This window comes from Haliotis rufescens, unplaced genomic scaffold (genome assembly GCF_023055435.1).
Source record: "Haliotis rufescens isolate VD_foot unplaced genomic scaffold, xgHalRufe1.0.p SCAF_7, whole genome shotgun sequence".
NCBI lineage: Eukaryota > Metazoa > Mollusca > Gastropoda > Lepetellida > Haliotidae > Haliotis > Haliotis rufescens.
This window is the reverse complement of record NW_025964361.1, coordinates 7,386,252-7,410,146: the sequence shown is the minus strand read 5'-3', so window position 1 is coordinate 7,410,146 and position 23,895 is coordinate 7,386,252. Positions and strand designations below refer to the sequence as shown.

At 41.5% G+C, this 23,895-nt stretch overlaps 1 protein-coding gene across 1 annotated transcript in view; it reads left to right on the top strand.

Moving 5' to 3' along the window:
* The window catches only part of LOC124144486 (CD109 antigen-like), a 54,955-nt gene that overhangs the window by 19,196 nt on the left and 11,864 nt on the right, over nt 1–23,895 (top strand). Inside the window, exons 13-23 of the mRNA XM_048387698.1 lie at nt 3,862–4,089; nt 4,935–5,033; nt 5,423–5,485; nt 6,250–6,444; nt 9,427–9,576; nt 10,193–10,300; nt 19,609–19,705; nt 21,190–21,349; nt 21,900–22,017; nt 22,412–22,525; nt 23,455–23,685. Of these exons, the coding sequence (XP_048243655.1) occupies nt 3,862–4,089; nt 4,935–5,033; nt 5,423–5,485; nt 6,250–6,444; nt 9,427–9,576; nt 10,193–10,300; nt 19,609–19,705; nt 21,190–21,349; nt 21,900–22,017; nt 22,412–22,525; nt 23,455–23,685 (1,563 nt within the window). The remainder of the gene's footprint in view (nt 1–3,861; nt 4,090–4,934; nt 5,034–5,422; nt 5,486–6,249; nt 6,445–9,426; nt 9,577–10,192; nt 10,301–19,608; nt 19,706–21,189; nt 21,350–21,899; nt 22,018–22,411; nt 22,526–23,454; nt 23,686–23,895) is intronic.

The window sequence follows — 23,895 nt, the reverse complement described above, 5'->3', positions numbered from 1 at the left end:
TACCTACTTATGTCGCTATCATTACCATAACACGCTGCTCTACAGGACAGTACCTACTTATGTCGCTATCATTACCATAACACGCTGCTCTACAGGACAGTACCTACTTATGTAGCTATCATTACCATAACACGCTGCTCTACAGGACAGTACCTACTTATGTCACTGTCATTACCATAACACGCTGCTCTACAGGGCAGTACCGTCTTATGTCGCTATCATTACCATAACACGCTGCTCTACAGGACAGTACCTACTTATGTCGCTATCATTACCATAACACGCTGCTCTACAGGACAGTACCTACTTATGTAGCTATCATTACCATAACACGCTGCTCTACAGGACAGTACCTACTTATGTCACTGTCATTACCATAACACGCTGCTCTACAGGGCAGTACCGTCTTATGTCGCTATCATTACCATAACACGCTGCTCTACAGGACAGTACCTACTTATGTCGCTATCATTACCATAACTCGCTGCTCTACAGGGCAGTACCTACTTATGTCGCTATCATTACCATAACACGCTGCTCTACAGGACAGTACCTACTTATGTCACTGTCATTACCATAACACGCTGCTCTACAGGGCAGTACCGTCTTATGTCGCTATCATTACCATAACACGCTGCTCTACAGGACAGTACCTACTTATGTCGCTATCATTACCATAACACGCTGCTCTACAGGACAGTACCTACTTATGTCGCTATCGTTACCATAACACGCTGCTCTGCAGGACAGTACCTACTTATGTCGCTATCATTACCATAACACGCTGCTCTACAGGACAATACCTTTTTATGTAGCTATCATTACCATAACACGCTGCTCTACAAGACAATACCTTTTTATGTAGCTATCATTACCATAACACGCTGCTCTACAGGACAGTACCTACTTATGTCGCTATCGTTACCATAACACGCTGCTCTGCAGGACAGTACCTACTTATGTCGCTATCATTACCATAACACGCTGCTCTACAGGACAATACCTTTTTATGTAGCTATCATTACCATAACACGCTGCTCTACAAGACAATACCTTTTTATGTAGCTATCATTACCATAACACGCTGCTCTACAGGACAGTACCTACTTATGTCGCTATCATTTCCTTAACACGCTGCTCTGCAGGACAGTACCTACTTATGTCGCTATCATTACCATAACACGCTGCTCTGCAGGACAGTACCTACTTATGTCGCTATCATTACCATAAAACGCTGCTCTACAGGACAATACCTTTTTATGTAGCTATCATTACCATAACACGCTGCTCTACAGGACAGTACCTACTTATGTCGCTATCGTTACCATAACACGCTGCTCTGCAGGACAGTACCTACTTATGTCGCTATCATTACCATAACACGCTGCTCTACAGGACAATACCTTTTTATGTAGCTATCATTACCATAACACGCTGCTCTACAAGACAATACCTTTTTATGTAGCTATCATTACCATAACACGCTGCTCTACAGGGCAGTACCTACTTATGTCGCTATCATTACCATAACACGCTGCTCTACAAGACAATACCTTTTTATGTAGCTATCATTACCATAACACGCTGCTCTACAGGACAGTACCTACTTATGTCGCTATCGTTACCATAACACGTTGCTCTGCAGGACAGTACCTACTTATGTCGCTATCATTACCATAACACGCTGCTCTACAGGACAATACCTTTTTATGTAGCTATCATTACCATAACACGCTGCTCTACAAGACAATACCTTTTTATGTAGCTATCATTACCATAACACGCTGCTCTACAGGACAGTACCTACTTATGTCGCTATCATTTCCTTAACACGCTGCTCTGCAGGACAGTACCTACTTATGTCGCTATCATTTCCTTAACACGCTGCTCTGCAGGACAGTACCTACTTATGTCGCTATCATTTCCTTAACACGCTGCTCTGCAGGACAGTACCTACTTATGTCGCTATCATTACCATAACACGCTGCTCTGCAGGACAGTACCTACTTATGTAGCTATCATTACCATAACACGCTGCTCTACAGGACAGTACCTACTTATGTCGCTATCATTTCCTTAACACGCTGCTCTGCAGGACAGTACCGTCTTATGTCGCTATCATTACCATAACACGCTGCTCTGCAGGACAGTACCTACTTATGTCGCTATCATTTCCTTAAAACGCTGCTCTGCAGGACAGTACCTACTTATGTCGCTATCATTACCATAACATGCTGCTCTACAAGACAATACCTTTTTATGTAGCTATCATTACCATAACACGCTGCTCTACAGGACAATACCTTTTTATGTAGCTATCATTACCATAACACGCTGCTCTACAGGACAGTACCTACTTATGTAGCTACCATGGCCATAACACGCTACTCTATAGGACCTACTTATGTAGCTACCATGGCCATAACACGCTACTCTATAGGACCTACTTATGTAGCTACCATGGCCATAACACACTACTCTATAGGACCTACTTATGTAGCTACCATGGCCATAACACACTACTCTATAGGACCTACTTATGGAGCTACCATGGCCATAACACACTACTCTATAGGACCTACTTATGTAGCTACCATGGCCATAACACACTACTCTATAGGACCTACTTATGTAGCTACCATGGCCATAACACACTACTCTATAGGACCTACTTATGGAGCTACCATGGTCATAACACACTACTCTATAGGACCTACTTATGTAGCTACCATGGTCATAACACACTACTCTATAGGACCTACTTATGTAGCTACCATGGCCATAACACACTACTCTATAGGACCTACTTATGGAGCTACCATGGTCATAACACACTACTCTATAGGACCTACTTATGTAGCTACCATGGCCATAACACACTACTCTATAGGACCTACTTATGGAGCTACCATGGCCATAACACACTACTCTATAGGACCTACTTATGGAGCTACCATGGTCATAACACACTACTCTATAGGACCTACTTATGGAGCTACCATGGCCATAACACACTACTCTATAGGACCTACTTATGTAGCTACCATGGCCATAACACACTACTCTATAGGACCTACTTATGTAGCTACCATGGTCATAACACACTACTCTATAGGACCTACTTATGGAGCTACCATGGTCATAACACACTACTCTATAGGACCTACTTATGGAGCTACCATGGCCATAACACACTACTCTATAGGACCTACTTATGTAGCTACCATGGCCATAACACACTACTCTATAGGACCTACTTATGGAGCTACCATGGTCATAACACACTACTCTATAGGACCTACTTATGTAGCTACCATGGCCATAACACACTACTCTATAGGACCTACTTATGGAGCTACCATGGTCATAACACACTACTCTATAGGACCTACTTATGTAGCTACCATGGCCATAACACACTACTCTATAGGACCTACTTATGGAGCTACCATGGTCATAACACACTACTCTATAGGACCTACTTATGGAGCTACCATGGTCATAACACACTACTCTATAGGACCTACTTATGGAGCTACCAGTACAACACAAACCACTACAGTGCTTACATAGGTAGCTATCACAAACATCAGACACTGTCCTACACGGCATACCTATGTAACAATCAACATGGGCCACTATATGACAAACAGTGACACAAAGGAATGTTACCTTCTTTATTTGTATCATCCATAACGTACAATTTAGGTAAGACTTTTTCCAATGTAGACAACTGCCAGACAAAAAATAAAAGAAAGCTTACATCTGAAAAACAGTCCATGGTTCCCATTCGTTGTTCATTGTGCATTGTTTCCACCCTAAAGTAGAAAATGTGGGGTCAATACCTGTTTTCAAATCTAGGTGAAAGTGACCCAACAAGATGACCGCCCAATCTCTGATGCTAACGCCACCATTCAAGTGTACACGTGCGTTGACTATAGGCGAACGGAGGCCAATCAGAATCGCTATGATTGCCACGCTTTCACCGGCAGCTACTCCCTGCCTATGCTTAACCTCCGTATTCCGGAAGACGGCGTTATCCCGCTGGACCTTGATATTCCGGACAATATAACAACTGTTAAGATTAGGGTAAGTAGGTAAAATACATGTTCGCATCAACCAAGTCAAAGAGCCTGACCACCCAATCCCGTTAGTCGCCTCTTACGACAAGCATAGTCGCCTTTTACGGTAAGCATGGTTGCTGAAGACATATTCTACCCTGAATCTTAGAATTAGTTAGTATCAGTGTTTGAAAGAACAGGAAAAATAGGTTTTTCGTGTGAACTTTCCCTTTAAAACCCTATCTGCTGGATGAGTGAGTGACTGAGTATGGTTTTACGCCCCTTTTAGCAATAGTCCAGCAATATCACGCGGGGGACACCAGAAATGGGCTTCACACATTGTACCCAGGTCGGGAATCGAACCCGGGTCTTCGGCGTGACGAGCAAGTGATGACCTCGTCTTACTTCATCACACCAACTTCTAAATGCCACTGAAAGAAGTTATACGTCGTCTACATTGAGACGTGACAATCTCAGCTATCAACAACATCACTTGCTTGATAAAGGTGTTAGGACCTACACCGAAACGTCGCACTAATTGTAATAAAGAAGTTGTTCATTCATAGAACTCGTCTTACTTCATCACATAAACTTCTAAATGCCACTGAAAGATGTTGATCTTTGAACTTGCGCAATGCGTCAAACACTAGGATCCCATTTTAACTCCAGTGGCGGACAACCTGTTTTAACTCTAATGTCGGATTTTTTTCGTTTGGGGGACGATTTCTCCTGTCAAAATATATCATCTGTTATTTATACTATTTCCATTTTTCAAATATAATCGTGCACCTGACCTCATGCCTCTGTCCGTCCATATTGAAAAGCTTTGAGTGGTATAAAAAAGATTGTTCTAACTGTGTGTCTCTGTTCCAGGCTTACTACAAGAACGTCCACGCCTCCAAGTATGTGTCAAAGAGTTTCTCACAGAGCGACACCTTTATGCAAGTCAGGCTTCGCACATTGAATCTCAAAGTACGATCTATTAGTATGAACTGTCATTTTGTTCAGGTTCACAATATTTACAAATAACTCGGACACGCAGTCTGCTCATAAGTCAAATGCGTCACAGTCCAATGTACCGAATTGTTTCCCTTTACCATCTGGGTTCGTGGGTTCAAATACCAGGTTTCCCCCGACTATGATCCTTGTCTGTTGGCATTATACTGTGTGTAGTCACGAAATGCGTTTTTTCAACATTAAAACAATGCATCTAAAGCAAACTCACGCATTTGTTCATAAATACCATAGCATGTTGGGATGCTATTCTGTCACATTACTAGGTATCACACAGTGCTATCGGATATTGCATTAGACCATTTTACTTTTGTCTTGCATATGAATGTTAGTATATTTTGCTGCAGGCGGGTGACAACGCCGTGTTTGAAATCAAGGTCACTGACCTGCCTGGAAAGGTAGCATACGAGGTAAATATGACCCTTCCCACCAGGTAAATGTAACCCGTCATAGGAGGTAAGTATGACCAATAATGCCAGGTAAATATGACCCTTCCCACCAGGTAAATGTAACCCGTCATAGGAGGTAAGTATGACCATTAATGCCAGGTAAATATGACCCTTCACAATAAGTAAATAGGACCATTCATACCTGGTAAATATGACCCATGACTACAGGAAAATATTACCTTTCATACCAGGTAAAATGACGCTTTATAATAGGTTGATATGAACCTTGAAAATAGGAAAATATGACTCTTCATAGGAAGTTTTTCAACTGCGCAAATGCGCCAAAGATGCTTATTAATATTAAGGATCCCCCCGGCTGCGTCATTCCAAAAGACGTTAATAGATAGTACTTGTTGTTACCCTGCCTAGCGCTTGGTATCAAGAGGTTAAAACAAGGACTAGTAGGCTCGGAATCAGTACACAGTGAGTGGGGTATCCTTGTTAAAGTGCGCCATGATGTCTCAGTGGGCTAGCATTATAAAGCCGACATACGTGCGGGCAAGCACAAGCTGACATACACACACGTGCATGCACCTCGCTATATAAGCGAAATAATCTTGCAAACAACTTTGTTGATAGTATTCAGGTCAACATTCACGAAAGTATTTTTTTATATAAAACAATTATGGCTTTTTAAAAATTCATTTTATACCAATTTTCCACTGTAGAGTACCCAATTCAAGGCTCCTGTGGGTGATGCAGTCCTAATCTGATGTCTGTTACAGATTATGTCACGTGGGGTTGTGGTGAAGGGTGGAATAATACGCCATAAACGCGGAGACAAATCCCTCATTCTCAACGTTCCCATCCTCGCCACGATGGCTCCCACGGCACAACTCCTCGTTAGTTTCGTCAAATACGACGGGGAAATCGTCGCTGACTCCATCAGATTCAACGTGGACGGAGTCTTCGCCAACAAAGTAAGACGATTGTATGATCATTAACACCAGGTGTTCTACACAAACAAGGGCCTGGTAAGACGATTGTATAATCATTAACACCAAGTGTTCTACACAGATCAGGTCCTGGTAAGACGCTTGTATATTCATTAACACCGAATGTTCAACACAGATCAGGTCCTGGTAAGACGATTGTATATTCATTAACACCGAATGTTCAACACAGATCAGGGCCTGGTGAGACGATAGTATAACCATTAACACCAGACGATTGTATAACCATTAACACCAGGTGTTCTACACAGATCAGGGCCTAGTAAGACGATTGTATGATCTTTAACACCAGGTGTTCTACACAGATCAGGTCCTGGTAAGACGATTATCAGGGCCTGGTAAGACGATTGTATAATCATTGACACTGGATGTTCTACACAGATCAGGGCCTGGTAAGATGATTGTATATACATTTACACCAGGTGTTCTACACAAATCAGGGCCTGGTAGGACGATTGTATAATCATTAACACCAGGTGTTCTACACACATCAGACCTCGGCTGTATGAGTATACTTTACATAGACTTACCATTGACGTAACGTAAAGATCGCTTTGTTGAAGGATGCCCTGGAGGATAATCTCAGGAGTCGTCCTCCGTAGGGACTCGGGTTTGCGTCCTCAGCACTCTGTAATCGATAGGATGCAGTTCAATAAACAGATCATGGTACTTCGACGAGCGTATGCCAATACTTAAGGAAGAGAATTTATGGATGTCAACTTCTTTATTATGAGTGATGTCAAAATAAATAGGTTTGGCATCTATAAATTCTCTTCCTTATGTGTATCACTTATAAATGCCTTAAAGTTTCAAAAACTATGTCGATACTGCTTCGTGGGGATCAACCAGAATGTTTAATCATAGTGCTACGACGAGCGTATGTCAATTCTGCTTCATGGGGTACGTTCAGATCACGACTGCGATATGTCAATACTGATTCTTGAGTACAGACGAAGTTCAATAAAGATATCATAGTGCCACGACTAGTTATGTTAATATAATTTTTTTAATTGAAGTTTACACGATATACGGCTTTTCCATTGGACGAGAGGTTGGTCACATGACCGTGAATTTGACGTTCATAAGTGTATGAACGACACAATTTGACGTTCATACGTTTTCCACGAGACCGTGTTCTTTAAATGACGTAAACACTGACGGACTACTTCCACATTCCTGGGGAAACCCCTGGGAATTCCCTAGCACGAAAACACACATAAGCGTTCTTTCTGATCATTTAGAACCTTTATTCTTGGTCTCAGCGTTTCAATATACATTGAGAAATGTCAGAGAGCGTGACTGCATGATTGTTCACGAATATCCTCGCTGCGGCCTATCCTAATGAACAAACGATGACATGCACATCTAAACTATCGTACTGTCGACTCGATCCGTGCCAAGGCTGACATTGACCGTCTCCAGCAATCTATGAATTTACCTTAGTGTCTGTTTGACGCATCTTTATTCACCTTTCAATGATCGGCCAGTTGATCAATGATGACGTACACATGTAACCGCCACACATTCATTAACAACTTCGGAAATCTCTCCCGTCACGTTTATCGTGTCGGCCATTTTGACGTCTGGTACTTGATGTAAATGTATTACGACGCGCTGTCATCGTGACTGACTTACTGAGGTAGTTCTTTACCGACCTTTCTCATCTAATGAGGATATGATTTGAACACATGTGCTGCTTAAGATGTTTCTGAAGAGCAAGTTGTGCATCCATACGCCCATGTCACCTCTCTTTTTGAGGAACTATTTTACTCCGCGACATAGCTGGTTGTTGTATGGCTGTCAGCGTAAACATGAAGTCACACGTATGTAAATGAAATTGTGTTTAGATCTTGGCCTACATCGTTTGAGGTAAGAAATTGTGATGAAAAAATCATAAGAATTGACTTTCACTTTGTGTGAGTTCATTGGAGTATAAACCTTCATAGAGTGAGGGCCAAGCTCCGACGTTCATACAGTTTGGCCCTCAGTCTATGAAGGTTCATACTTCAATGAACTCACACAAAGTGAAGGTCAATTCTTAAATAAACTGGTCATAGTGCAACGACGAACGTAGATCAATACTGCTTCGTGGGGGGTGGTCGGACGACGTTCAATAAAAGATCATAGGGCTACGACAAGGGGATGTCAAAACTGCTTCTCAGGGTCAGGGGAAGTTCAATAAAGAGCTCATTGGGCTAGGACAAGGGGATGTCAATACTGCTTCTTGGGGTCAGGGGAAGTTCAATAAAGAACTCATAGGGCTAGGACAAGGGCATGTCAATACTGCTTCTTCGGGTATCGCCAGACGAAGTTCAAGAAAGAGATTTTAGTGCGGCGACTTGCGTATGTCAATACTGCTTCGTGGGGATCGACAAAATGCAGTTCCATAAACAGATCATAGTGCTACGACTAGCATATGTCAATACTGCTTCCTACAGTATCACAGTGCTACGACCAGGGATGTAAATGCTGATTCTTGAGTACAGGCGAAGTTCAATAAAGAGATCTTAGTGCTACGACTAGCGTATGTCAGTACTGCTTCGTCGGGATAGATGCAGTTCAATCAACAATTCATTGCCATACGATTAGGGCATGTCAAGACTGCTTCCTGGGTCACGGTCAGATGCAGTTCAATATTATCGACAAGACAATGACACGGTACAAGAGTTAGGATATATTAGTCCTACAACAAGGTGCTTAAGGTGGTAGGATTATCATAAGAAAATGTTTACCACGTCAATGTTTGGTAGTGATAACTATGAATGATAATCAGTTATATATTTATTATTTTTTGAAGTAACGAAGTCATTGCGTAGGATAACGATCCTATGATAACGTCATGCGAACGCTTACGTTTTGGAGATTGACAAAAAGTTTGATGATGTCACGGGTGCCTCAAGCAATGGCTGTTACTACACTTCGGAATTACAGGTATTTATCTATTGATAGGTTGGTCTCGCCTACAGCGACGAGAGGGCGGAGCCCCACACGGATGTGACAGTCGACATCACGGCGGATCCCCAATCAACTGCCTTCCTTTTGGCCGTGGACCAAAGCGTGCAACTTCTCAAAACCGGAAATGACATTTCAACAGACCGGGTATCTTGTTACAGCCAATATATGTATTGAATACATTCGGTCTCTGTCGACTTGTTCCGTTAACTACATAATGAGTGGGGCAGCAATGGAGAAGTGATATTTCATGGATTCACCGTCAACCGTTGAATGGCAAATGTCGCCTCACGTAGCATAGCATACGTGTAGCATAACGGCCGTTTCGGAAGACAAATTATTCTTGATTTACAGAAATTAGGCCTGCACTTCGATTGGAAACAAAAGCAAACGGGAAAACAATTTGAGCTATATTTATAAAAGGTTGACGACAGCCGCCGTTTTGTATTGTATCATTTCATAGTCCATGAACAAAAGTAGTTCCTGTATGGGTTTGTGCAAGTGCTGGCCTTGATAATTTTGGGCGGAAATGAGCAGAGTGTAGTCATGCGGTGGATATTGTCTTAAACTTACACTTTTTGCCAACACCTTATGTCAACACGGATTTTTCAGTGATCCATTTATATCATTTTCACCGCTGCTTTTCCTTTTTGCCCAGCTGAATATGTTTCTTCAGATAATCAACACTGGTTATCTTCATTGATGAAACGTGTAAATAAGCCTTAACCATTACAATCTGTTTTATTTCTCTCTGGATGACCAGGTGATGAAGGAACTCAGAGGGTATGATTACAACTACCGAAACGTTAACTACTTAAGATGGGCTTTCCCGGTCCCATCATCGGGCAGGAATGCCAGAGAGATTTTCCAGGTGAGATCAAGGAGGTCCTCGATAGAATCATGTAAGCAGTGCCCAGGCTTTCTCAGTACTTCAGGACTGGGATTCATGAAAACGTGTTGGTTGCATCCGCCCCAAAATGCACATAATGGCTGCAAGGTTATGGAAGTTGTAAAAGCCTGTTTCTCATGATCGTGGGGAAATATAAACCAAGCACCGTGAACGATATTATTTACATCGTACATGAGTTCATTTTGTCCCATACAAGATCCGTTCTTAATATTAGGTCTGTCAAAGTCACGATTTGCCGGATTTTTAAAACTTAAGGAAGAATTGTCTTTCTTTACCGAAGGTATGACGTCATTATTGCTTCTGAGAAGAAAAGGGAGGGCCTGGTGATCTAGGCCCACTTGCACAAAACGATCTTAGCGCTAAGATGATCGTAACTCCCATACTTTAGCATAGTGATATAGATATAGATATCACGCTCTAGATATATGCTTCCCCTCCCTACTGCCATGTTCTAGATATATGCTTCCCCTCCCTACTGCCATGTTCTAGATATATGCTTCCCCTCCCTACTGCCATGTTCCAGATATATGCTTCACCTCCCTACTGCCATGTTCCAGATATATGCTTCACCTCCCTACTGCCATGTTCCAGATATATGCTTCACCTCCCTACTGCCATGTTCCAGATATATGCTTCACCTCCCTACTGCCATGTTCCAGATATATGCTTCCCCTCCCTACTGCCATGTTCCAGATATATGCTTCACCTCCCTACTGCCATGTTCCAGATATATGCTTCACCTCCCTACTGCCATGTTCTAGATATATGCTTCCCCTCCCTACTGCCATGTTCTAGATATATGCTTCCCCTCCCTACTGCCATGTTCCAGATATATGCTTCACCTCCCTACTGCCATGTTCCAGATATATGCTTCCCCTCCCTACTGCCATGTTCCAGATATATGCTTCACCTCCCTACTGCCATGTTCCAGATATATGCTTCCCCTCCCTACTGCCATGTTCTAGATATATGCTTCCCCTCCCTACTGCCATGTTCCAGATATATGCTTCCCCTCCCTACTGCCATGTTCCAGATATATGCTTCACCTCCCTACTGCCATGTTCCAGATATATGCTTCACCTCCCTACTGCCATGTTCCAGATATATGCTTCCCCTCCCTACTGCCATGTTCTAGATATATGCTTCCCCTCCCTACTGCCATATTCCAGATATATGCTTCACCTCCCTACTGCCATGTTCCAGATATATGCTTCCCCTCCCTACTGCCATGTTCCAGATATATGCTTCACCTCCCTACTGCAATGTTCCAGATATATGCTTCCCCTCCCTACTGCCATGTTCTAGATATATGCTTCCCCTCCCTACTGCCATGTTCTAGATATATGCTTCCCCTCCCCACTGCCATGTTCCAGATATATGCTTCCCCTCCCTACTGCCATGTTCCAGATATATGCTACCCCTCCCTACTGCCATGTTCCAGATATATGCTTCCCCTCCCTACTGCCATGTTCCAGACATATGCTTCACCTCCCTACTGCCATGTTCTAGATATATGCTTCCCCTCCCTACTGCCATGTTCTAGATATATGCTTCCCCTCCCTGCTGCCATGTTCTAGATATATGCTTCCCCTCCCTACTGCCATGTTCTAGATATATCCTTCCCCTCCCTACTGCCATGTTCTAGACATATGCTTCACCTCCCTACTGCCATGTTCCAGATATATGCTTCCCCTCCCTACTGCCATGTTCTAGAAATATGCTTCCCCTCCCTACTACCATGTTCCAGATATATGCTTCACCTCCCTACTGCCATGATCCAGATATATGCTTCCCCTCCCTACTGCCATGTTCCAGATATATGCTTCACCTCCCTACTGCCATGTTTCAGATATAGGCTTCACCTCCCTACTGCCATGTTTCAGATATATGCTTCCCCTCCCTACTGCCATGTTCTAGATATATGCTTGATATATGATGTTGTAGATATGCTCTACCCTCCATACTGTGATGTTGTAGATATGCTCTACCCTCTATACTGTGATGTTGTAGATATGCTCTACCCTACATACTGTGATGTTGTAGATATGCTCCACCCTCCATACTGTGATGTTGTAGATGCATCTGTCTCTCCATACTGTGATGTTGTAGATATGCTCTACCCTCCATACTGTGATGTTGTAGATATGCTCTACCCTCCATACTGTGATGTTGTAGATATGCTCTACCCTCCATACTGTGATGTTGTCTATATGCTCTACCCTCCATACTGTCATGTTGTAGATATGCTCTACCCTCCATACTGTGATGTTGTAGATATGCTCCACCCTCCATACTGTGATGTTGTAGATATGCTCTACCCTCCATACTGGGATGTTGTAGATATGCTCTACCCTCCATACTGGGATGTTGTAGATATGCTCTACCCTCCATACTGTGATGTTGTAGATATGCTCCACCCTCCATACTGTGATGTTGTAGATGCATCTGTCCCTCCATACTGTGATGTTGTAGATATAGTATGTCCCTCCATACTGTGATGTTGTAGATATGCTCTAACCTCCATTCTGTGATGTTGTAGATATAGTATGTCCCTCCATACTGTGATGTTGTAGATATGCTCCACCCTCCATACTGGGATGTTGTAGATGCATCTCTCCCTCCATACTGTGATGTTGTAGATATAGTATGTCACTCCATACTGTGATGTTGTAGATATGCTCTGACCTCCATACTGTGATGTTGTAGATATAGTATGTCCCTCCATACTGTCATGTTGTAGATATGTTCTACCCTCCATACAGTGATGTTGTAGATATGCTCTACCCTCCATACTGTGATGTTGTAGATATGCTCTACCCTCCATACTGTGATGTTGTAGATATGCTCCACCCTCCATACTGTGATGTTGTAGATATGCTCTACCCTCCATACTGTGATGTTGTAGATATGCTCTACCCTCCATACTGTCATGTTGTAGATATGCTCTACCCTCCATACTGTCATGTTGTAGATATGCTCTACCCTCCATACTGTGATGTTGTAGATATGCTCTACCCTCCATACTGTGATTTTGTAGATATGCTCTACCCTACATACTGTGATGTTGTAGATATGCTCTACCCTACATACTGTGATGTTGTAGATATGCTCTAACCTCCATACTGTGATGTTGTAGATGCATCTGTCTCTCCATACTGTGATGTTGTAGATATGCTCTACCCTCCATACTGTGATGTTGTAGATATGCTCTACCCTCCATACTGTGATGTTGTAGATATATTATGTCCCTCCATACTGTGATGTTGTACATGCATCTGTCCCTCCATACTGTGATGTTGTAGATGCATCTGTCCCTCCATACTGTAATGTTGTAGGTATGCTCTACCCTCCATACTGTGATGTTGTAGATGCATCTGTCTCTCCATACTGTGATGTTGTACATGCATCTGTCCCTCCAAACTGTGATGTTGTAGATATGCTCTACCCTCCATACTGTGATGTTGTAGATGCATCTGTCTCTCCATACTGTGATGTTGTAGATATGCTCTACCCTCCATACTGTGATGTTGTAGATATGCTCTACCCTCCATACTGGGATGTTGTAGATATATTATGTCCCTCCATACTGTGATGTTGTACATGCATCTGTCCCTCCATACTGTGATGTTGTAGATGCATCTGTCCCTCCATACTGTAATGTTGTAGATATGCTCTACCCTCCATACTGTGATGTTGTAGATATCTTCTCCCCTCCATACTGTGATGTTGTAGATATAGTATGTCCCTCCATACTGTGATGTTGTAGATATGCTCTACCCTCCATACTGTGATGTTGTAGATATGTTCTACCCTCCAAAATGTGATGTTGTAGATATGCTCTACCCTCCATACTGTGATGTTGTAGGCGAAACCGCATTATCACACTCTCCTACCCAGAGTTCCATGCGGCCGGCAGCCAGCTAGCATAGTACCTCTGCCACAGGCCAGCGCCATGTGACGATTCGTCACATCTTTCACAGTCCATTCAAGATATTGCATATGCTTTTCATCCGTTTCATGTTTGACAAGTCTACACATTTTCATAAACAAATGTCAAAGAATGGTTAACTTTCATTGAGAAAGTATGCAAATACGTAAAAATCTACTTGTTTTTGCGTAGTTATCCTATGTTTACATTGGTTGTACGGCTCCACGTGCTGTCATCGAAGCCCAACGGAGAGCTAGCGACACGGTCACTTTGATGCATAAATATATATTGTCATGCAACTCACTGTCGCAGTTGTAGTAGCATATCTATATAGTTATGCAAAACAATATGTGAAGCGCCCCCAAATACTTGCATTAGTCTGTTCTATACTGATTTCTGAAAAAGCGCGTTTGTTTACAAACAAGAGAAAAGTCCGGTCACGTGATATGCAAATTAGCCTGTGACAGTGGTGTTATGCTGAGTCACCACTGCGACGGAGTGTGCGCATTATCAGTGGTTCATATTGGGAAAGGGAGGTCACTCTAATTTCAAACGGGAGCTATCTCCGTTGTTTTCGTATTTGCGAGAAATGGCGTCACCCACGCTGCACGTTGTTGGTCCAGCTATTAAATGCCCAGCTTATCCCTTAGGTAAAACGTAAGGTAATTAAATGTTTGAATGCATTATATATTTATGTTTCCATCAGTACATCTTCTAAGATTGGTTTAGTGGTGATAACCATTTTCTAAAATGTGGGCCCACATTTTTCCCGTCATCTATGGTGATCGAAACAAGTGGGCCCACATTTGTATTTCGCCTAGCTTCGTTAGGTTGTTTCGTTAGTTCTGATAATCAATCCCTAAATGTGGGCAGACGTTCTTCCGTCATATTGATTGCAACAGGAGGGACCACATTTATTAATCGCGAAATTCTACTTAAATATTGATAATCATTTTCTCAAATGTGGGCCCACATTGTTCCCGTCATATATGGTGATCGAAACAAGTGGGCCCACATTTGTATATCGCCTAGTGGGTAGACGTTCTTCCGTCATAGTGATTGCAAAAGGAGGGACCGCATTAAAAAATCGCTAGCTTCATTAGCTTTGCTTACTTATAACCATTTTCTAAAATGTGGGCCCACATTGTTCCCGTCTTATAGTGATCGAAACAGGTGGGCCCACATTTTTAAATCGCTGGGTTTCATGAGGTTGACGAAGTCATTTAGGCTATTGGGCTCACGTTTGTCATTATGTGACATTTTATATTATTCATATTTTGTAAAATTGATGGGAAATATCTTTATAAATCATTTCGTGTGACATTAATTCCATAAAAGGCACAAAAGTCTTAGAAGTTTGAATAACTGCGTCATAGCTGACCACACTAGTTTAACAAAAATAGCTACCAAGCAAGAAACTTAAATCTACTTCAAATTAAAATTACAGAGGCAATACCACTCATTCTACCTTTTCCAGTATAACACACCAATCTAATCATAAGTGTTGGTGGCGATATAAGCCTGAACATATGTCTACACTTGAATTGATCTCGGACATGATACAAGCCTCAGACGTTTCCGAGAACTTGTTCCATAAAAGGAATAACTCATGAATATTAATAACCCCACGACCTAGTTTGGCGATGTTCGTAGAAGTGAGTTCTGCTGTATTGCCATCTTATTTGTACATTTTAATCCAATTATAAGTCATAATACTTATTTTAAATAGACAAATTATGAGTTCGTTATGCGGGTTTGTTTACGTAGTATATATTCTCAACAACAAGTGCGTTTAGTTTCGAATGTGGGCCCACCTCGAATTTCGATTAGGCAAACGGAGTTAGCTTCCTTGTAGATATGCTCTACCCTCCATACTGTGATGTTGTAGATATTCTTTACCCTCCATACTGTGATGTTGTAGATATGCTCTACCCTCCATACTGTGATGTTGTAGATATGCTCAACCCTCCATACTGTGATGTTGTAGATATGCTCTACCCTCCATACTGTGATGTTGTAGATATCTTCTTCCCTCCATACTGTTATGTTGTAGGTATGCTCTACCCTCCATACTGTGATGTTGTAGATATGCTCTACCCTCCATACTGTGATGTTGTAGATGTATTACGTCCCTCCATACTGTGATGTTGTAGATATGCTCTACCCTCCATACTGTGATGTTGTAGATATCTTCTTCCCTCCATACTGTTATGTTGTAGGTATGCTCTACCCTCCATACTGTGATGTTGTAGATATGCTCTACCCTCCATACTGTGATGTTGTAGATGTATTACGTCCCTCCATACTGTGATGTTGTAGATATGCTCTACCTCCATACTGTGATGTTGTAGATGTATTATGTCCCTCCATACTGTGATGTTGTAGATATGCTCTACCCTCCATACTGTGATGTTGTAGATATATTATGTCCCTTGATACTGTGATGTTGTAGATGCATCTGTCCCTCCATACTGTGACGTTGTAGATGTATTATGTCCCTCCATACTGTGATGTTGTAGATATGCTCTACCTCCATACTGTGATGTTGTAGATGTATTATGTCCCTCCATACTGTGATGTTGTAGATATGCTCTACCCTCCATACTGGGATGTTGTAGATGTATTATGTCCCTCCATACTGTGATGTTGTAGATGCATCTGTCCCTCCATACTGTGATGTTGTAGATATATTATGTCCCTCCATACTGTGATGTTGTAGATGTATTATGTCCCTCGATACTGTGATGTTGTAGATGTATTATGTCCTCCATACTGTGATGTTGTAGATGTATTATGTCCCTCCATACTGTGATGTTGTAGATGTATTATGTCCCTCCATACTGTGATGTTGTAGATGTATTATGTCCCTCCATACAGTGATGTCGTAGATATAGTATGTCCCTCCATACTGTGATTTTGTAGATGCATCTGTCCCTCCATACTGTGATGTTGTAGATGCATCTGTCCCTCCATACTGTGATGTTGTAGATGTATTATGTCCCTCCATACTGTGATGTTGTAGATATAGTATGTCCCTCCATACTGTGATGTTGTAGATATGTTCTACCCTCCATACTGTGATGTTTTAGATGCATCTGCCCCTCAATACTGTGATGTTGTAGATAAAGTATGTCCCTCCATACTGTGATGTTGTAGACATGTTCTACCCTCCATACTGTGATGTTGTAGATGCATCTGTCCCTCAATACTGTGATGTTGTAGATGTATTATGTCCCTCCATACTGTGATGTTGTAGATATGCTCTACCCTCCATACTGTGATGTTGTAGATGCATCTGTCCATCCATACTGTGATGTTGTAGATATATAATGTCCCTCCATACTGTGATGTTGTAGATATGTTCTATCCTCCATACTGTGATGTTGTAGATATGCTCTACCCTCTATACTGTGATGCTGTAGATATGCTCTACCCTCCATACTGTGATGTTGTAGATATGCTCTACCCTCTATACTGTGATGTTGTAGATGTATGATGTCCCTCCATACTGTGATGCTCTAGATATGCTCTACCCTCCATACTGTGATGTTGTAGATATCTTCTTCCCTCCATACTGTGATGTTGTAGATATGCTCTACCCTCCATACTGTGATGTTGTAGATGTATTATGTCCCTCCATACTGTGATGTGTTAGATGCATCTGTCCCTCCATACTGTGATGTTGTAGATATGCTCTACCCTCCATACTGTGATGTTGTAGATGTATGATGTCCCTCCATACTGTGATGTTGTGGATATGCTCTACCCTCCATACTGGGATGTTGTAGATATATTATGTCCCTCCATACTGTGATGTTGTAGATATGCTCTACCCTCCATACTGTGATGTTGTAGATGTATTATGTCCCTCCATACTGTGATGTGTTAGATGCATCTGTCCCTCCATACTGTGATGTTGTAGATATGCTCTACCCTCCATACTGTGATGTTATAGATGTATGATGTCCCTCCATACTGTGATGTTGTGGATATGCTCTACCCTCCATACTGTGATGTTGTAGATATGCTCTACCCTCCATACTGTGATGTTGTAGATATGCTCTACCCTCCATACTGTGATGTTGTAGATATGCTCTACCCTCCATACCGTGATGCTCTAGATATGCTCTACCCTCCATACTGTCATGTTGTAGATATAGTATATCCCTCCATACTGTGATGTGTTAGATGCATCTGTCCCTCCATACAGTGATGTTGTACATGTATTATGTCCCTCCATACTGTGATGTTGTAGATATGTTCTACCCTCCATACTGTGATGTTGTAGATGCATCTGTCCCTCCATACTGTGATGTTGTAGATATAGTATGTCCCTCCATACTGTGATGTTGTAGATATATTATGTCCCTCCATACTGTGATGTTGTAGATATGTTCTACCCTCCATACTGTGATGTTGTAGATATGTTCTACCCTCCATACCGTGATGTTGTAGATGTATTATGTCCCTCCATACTGTGATGTTGTAGATATAGTATGTCCCTCCATACTGTGATGTTGTAGATATATTATGTCCCTCCATACTGTGATGTTGTAGATATGTTCTACCCTCCATAATGTGATGTTGTAGATATGCTCTACCCTCCATACTGTGATGTTGTAGATATGTTCTACCCTCCATACTGCGATGTTGTAGATATGCTCTACCCTCTATACTGTGATGCTGTAGATATGCTCTACCCTCCATACGGTGATGTTGTATACATATTTTGTCCCCACATGCCTGTTGTTGTAGATACTGTGATTTTGTAGATATGCTCTTCCCTCCATACTGTGAAGTTGTAGATGTATTATGTCCCTCCATACTGTGATGTTGTAGATGTTTTATGTCCTTCCATACTTTGATGTTGTAGATGTATTATGTCCCTCCATACTGTGATGTTGTAGATATGCTCTACCCTCCAAACTGTGATGTTGTAGATATGCTCCACCCTCCATACTGTGATGTTGTAGATACATTATGTCTCTCCATACTGTCATGTTCCAGATATATCATGTCCCTCCATACCGTGACGTTGTAGATATATTATGTCCCTCCATACTGTGATGTTGTTGATGTATTAAGCCTCTCCATACTGCCATGTTGTAGATATGCTCTACCCTCCACAATGTGATGTTGTAGATATGCTCTACCCTCTATACTGTGATGTTGTAGATATGCTCTACCCTCTATACTGTGATGTTGTAGATATGCTCTATCCTCCATACTGTGATGCTGTAGATATGCTCTACCCTCCATACTGTCATGTTGTATACATATTTTGTCCCTACATATTTGTTGTTGTAGATACGTTTGATCACTGTATAATGTGATGTTACAGAATGCTGGAGTCATTGTCATAACTGATGCACAACTGTACTACCCAGAACCCACACGCTCTTATCGTAGCAATTATGCATATGGTGCTGAATTTATGCGTAAGTTTTTTGTCAAGTCATTATTATCAATGTAGTTTCTACTTGAACTGGTGTTAAGTGCAGATTCCTTAATTGAAACGTGGAGATTAACCTCGAAATTGATATGTGCAGAACTACATTGCGAAATCACTAAATAACCACACAAGGTTTATGAACAATTAACAAATTGTTTGAAATACGTAGGATTAGTATTACAGTCATAAAATGGCAACACAGCTTTGGCTCAACTTTGTGACAGCACCATTAAATAATAATCCCATTATAAAGGTCAATGCGCTCACGAATTTCATAACCCAATGTATAAGGGTCTCACTAAAATTCTGCCAGTTACAATCATTACTTTTGACTATAAAAAACACTGCCACATTACACCAGGGCTTGTAGTTGGTAATCAAATGTGTGTGTCTGCGAATATGGTATTGATTAAGTAGCTAGAGACCAATGAAAGATGCAAGGAATATATAAAATATTTTAATCGATCAGAAAGACATGTTGATGAATAGTAACATTATTTGAAAGTAGAATGGGATGAATACACCAAGTGGATGATAGTAAGTTTGGACGAGAATGAAAGAGGATGAAAAGTTATTTATGATGTTAATGAGTGAATGAGTTCGAATTTCACGTTGTATCGGTAAACGTTAAGCCATATAGCCAAGTAACATTAAATCGGGAAAGGTAAGCCATATAGCAAAGTAAAATTAAAAGAAGAATATATAAATGGATGTATAGTTACACTGGATGCCTGCTAACAAACGAAATAAATGCATTATATTTATATGAATAATGCAATTGTTTGAAAAGTATATGTATTTAATGAATACTAACAGTGGGTGACTACTAATATTTCATGAAAGATAATTACATATTGATGAATACTAACTTGTTGTTTGATCAGTGTTACAACATTCAAGGTCTCAGCAAAGCTTCCGAAAGGTTTTATGGAAGATATCTTGTCATCACTTTTTGATAGTGGTTCATAAACACATGCCCATGTTATAGTCGGAACAGTAAAAAAAAAATTCTTTATGGTTATTATTATGATTTCTGTCGCGTTAATTGGACGTTAATATGGGCGATTGATATCGTTTCATAAAAAGTCACTTATGATGAATAGTAAGATGGGAAGAAATGTTGAATGGGATGAACAGTAATAATGGATAAAAGGTTGCATGGGATGAACAGTTGAGGAAATGTTGCATGGGATGAACAGTAACAGTGGATAAAAGGATGCATGAGATGAACAGTAACAATGGATAAAAAGGTTTCATGAGTGACTTGTAACAATATAGGAAGGATGCATGCGATGAATAGTAACAATGGAGGAAAGGTTTCATGGGATGAATATGAAAAATGGATAAAAGGTTAAAAAAGATGACTAGTAACAATGGATATAAGGTTGCAGGGGATGAATATTAACAATGGAAGTAAGGTCGGATGGGATAAATAGTAACAATGGATAAAATGTCGCATGGGATGAATAGAAACTACTACGGGACCAAGACGTTATGCGCGCCGAGCATCCTATTCCAGTAGAGGACAGAGTTCGAGACCGAGTCCGCCCCCTCCCATCTCTCTGAAGAAAGTAGACAGGGTAAGAGAGATCTTCCCGGAGACGTGGCTCTGGCTGGATACCACAGTCGGGTAAGTCTACTTTTTACTGTTAGAACATGATCACATCGAGACAGCATCTGAGATAAACGAGACGCCATAATGGGATGTTATGGAGTGGAGGTCTTCATCTGGAACAGAGGTAGTTGTGTTTGAATTCAAGGAACCATAAGACACTGGCAGGAATGTTACAGACCGACATGCCAATACAGGGACACAGTACGCGTTAGACGTCTTGGACCCGTCTCAGCTCTCAAAATCAAAATCAACACCCCCCTCCCCAGCCCCCAGCTCCGTCACATGTCCAAGCCTCTAATACAATACACCACATATTACTTACAGGGTTCCATAAGCTGCTCAATGTAGCGCGCATATCACAGAGGCAAAGCTAATCAATCTCAGGTCAACGTTTGGTCCACCTTTACTATAAACTCAATAACCTCTTTGGTTACAATATATGGTTACTCTTTGGTGAATATAAATAATGCTCACATATACCATCTGGAACAGAGTTGGAATTCAAGGAAATGAGAATATAATGATTGTAGCATAGTTTGCCGGTTCTTGTTTCATTGTGATGCAGGAAGGACGGCCGGGCATCGATCCAGTCAACCGTTCCTGACACTATTACATCCTGGGTGGCCACTGCCTTCGCCATCAGCCGCCGCTCCGGACTCGGAGTGGCTCCAACCTCTGCAAAGGTAAACCTCTGGTGAACACAATCTCGGATATTTATGTATGATACCTGTTAGAATCCATGGCACTTTCTCCGGATATGAGTTTATGCTTTTGGAGAACGTCCGTCTTCCGCAAACTCTTTGGCTCAAGTTTTCCATCGCATTTAATGGAGGTTCAATATGCTGTTGGATTTATGAGACTTTTGTACAACTGTTATGACAGCTATGGCCTTTAAAAAACATGGATCCATTTCCAACGCGTATACACGTCACCCATCTTCCTATAATGTTTTGAAGAGGCCCTATGGTTAGACTAGAAGTTACAGTGTTGACACGGGCGCGATACCCGACATTGGTCAACTTTGAAAAAACGCATTCTTGACGTTCCCCGTCACTTTCGTATTCCTATATTGCACAGCTTCAAGTGTTCCGGCCCTTCTTCGTCAGTCTGAACCTGCCGCTGTCCGTGGTGCGCGGGGAGCAGGTGGTCCTCCAGGCCAACGTCTTCAACTACCTGCCCTCAGAGCAAAAGGCAGGTCACGGTCTACATTGACATCAGAGAATTATGAAATTAGGCATCGTACACATTGCTGTCGGGTGATGAGGTAGCCCAGTGGTGAAATGTCCCCCACATGGGTGCAATGTGTGTAGCATATTTCTTGGTTAAAATGCTTAACATTATATTTGTGGTTCGATTGTCATCGAAAGAATATCAAATTTTAACCAGTCAAAAATTAACACCAGATGCATATTTATTTTTAGAATTCAAAATTTAAATCTCTAAGGCAACTCTTATTTATGATTCAAAGTGGAACCTTAGGTCTTACGTGAAGGAAATGAAACCCCAAAGCAGGATATACTAGGTAAAACCTCCCTTTGTTTATTCAAAGGCGCTCCCGACTATCAAAACAATAGTTGCATGTGACAAATCCCCGATCACATTACTTGGTTAGTAATCTGAATAATATATACCTTAAATAAGAGAGAATGAAAGTATCTAATTATGATATCTATTTTTATAGCTAAAATTGATAGAATTATCATTAAACCGCCTGCATGTTATCAGAAATGAGCGGGCCACTGTAACTTGATAATGCCATCATATTGTTCGACGACGAGCCGTTATCACGCCCGTTGTTAGGTGACGTCATAGGAAGTCACCTTTTGACGTCATCTGGTTAGTTCTATGACGTTTCGATATTTGTAAAAGTGGGTCAGTGACGTTCGTTTGCAGTAAATGTTTCAAAACCGATATTGTTGTATATTTATATTTGATTATAAATTCTTTCCATTTTAGCTTTAATAACGGTAGCGCCATTTTTCAGGGCATGATCATTTAAAGAATCCCTCGGTCTTTTCAACTGCCCTCCTTTATCGAGCAATGAATGGAAGACATCGGACTTCTGCAAATGATAATGCCGTGAACAATACCGTTACCCTTATAATATAACCATTTCATAGGTAACCATTGAGCTAAAGAACAACAGACATTTCAAGAGCGTCGTTATTTGTTCTGGAGAAGAAAACAAGCTGACCTCTGACCCCCAACGTCAGAGTTATCTAGTCCGTCCAGGTGAAGCCAAAGCTGTGTACTTTCCAATAGTTCCCTCAATCATTGGCGATGTCGACATCGAGGTCTCCGCCAGAACCCCAGCAGCAGCTGACGCCGTCAAGAGGCAACTGAGAGTGAAGGTTAGTCCATTAAGGACATAGAACGACAACGTTACAACGTGTAACGAACTCTGAATATTAACTATCTAAGCAAAATGTCATGGTTAATTGAACCATTAATACATTGTGTTTTGCAATGTGGCGCAGCATTGCAAAAAGGAATGAAAAGACCAATGTTTCGAACTTTAAGAAAACATTTTGTTATGAGCAGGATGGCCAAAGATAAACTTT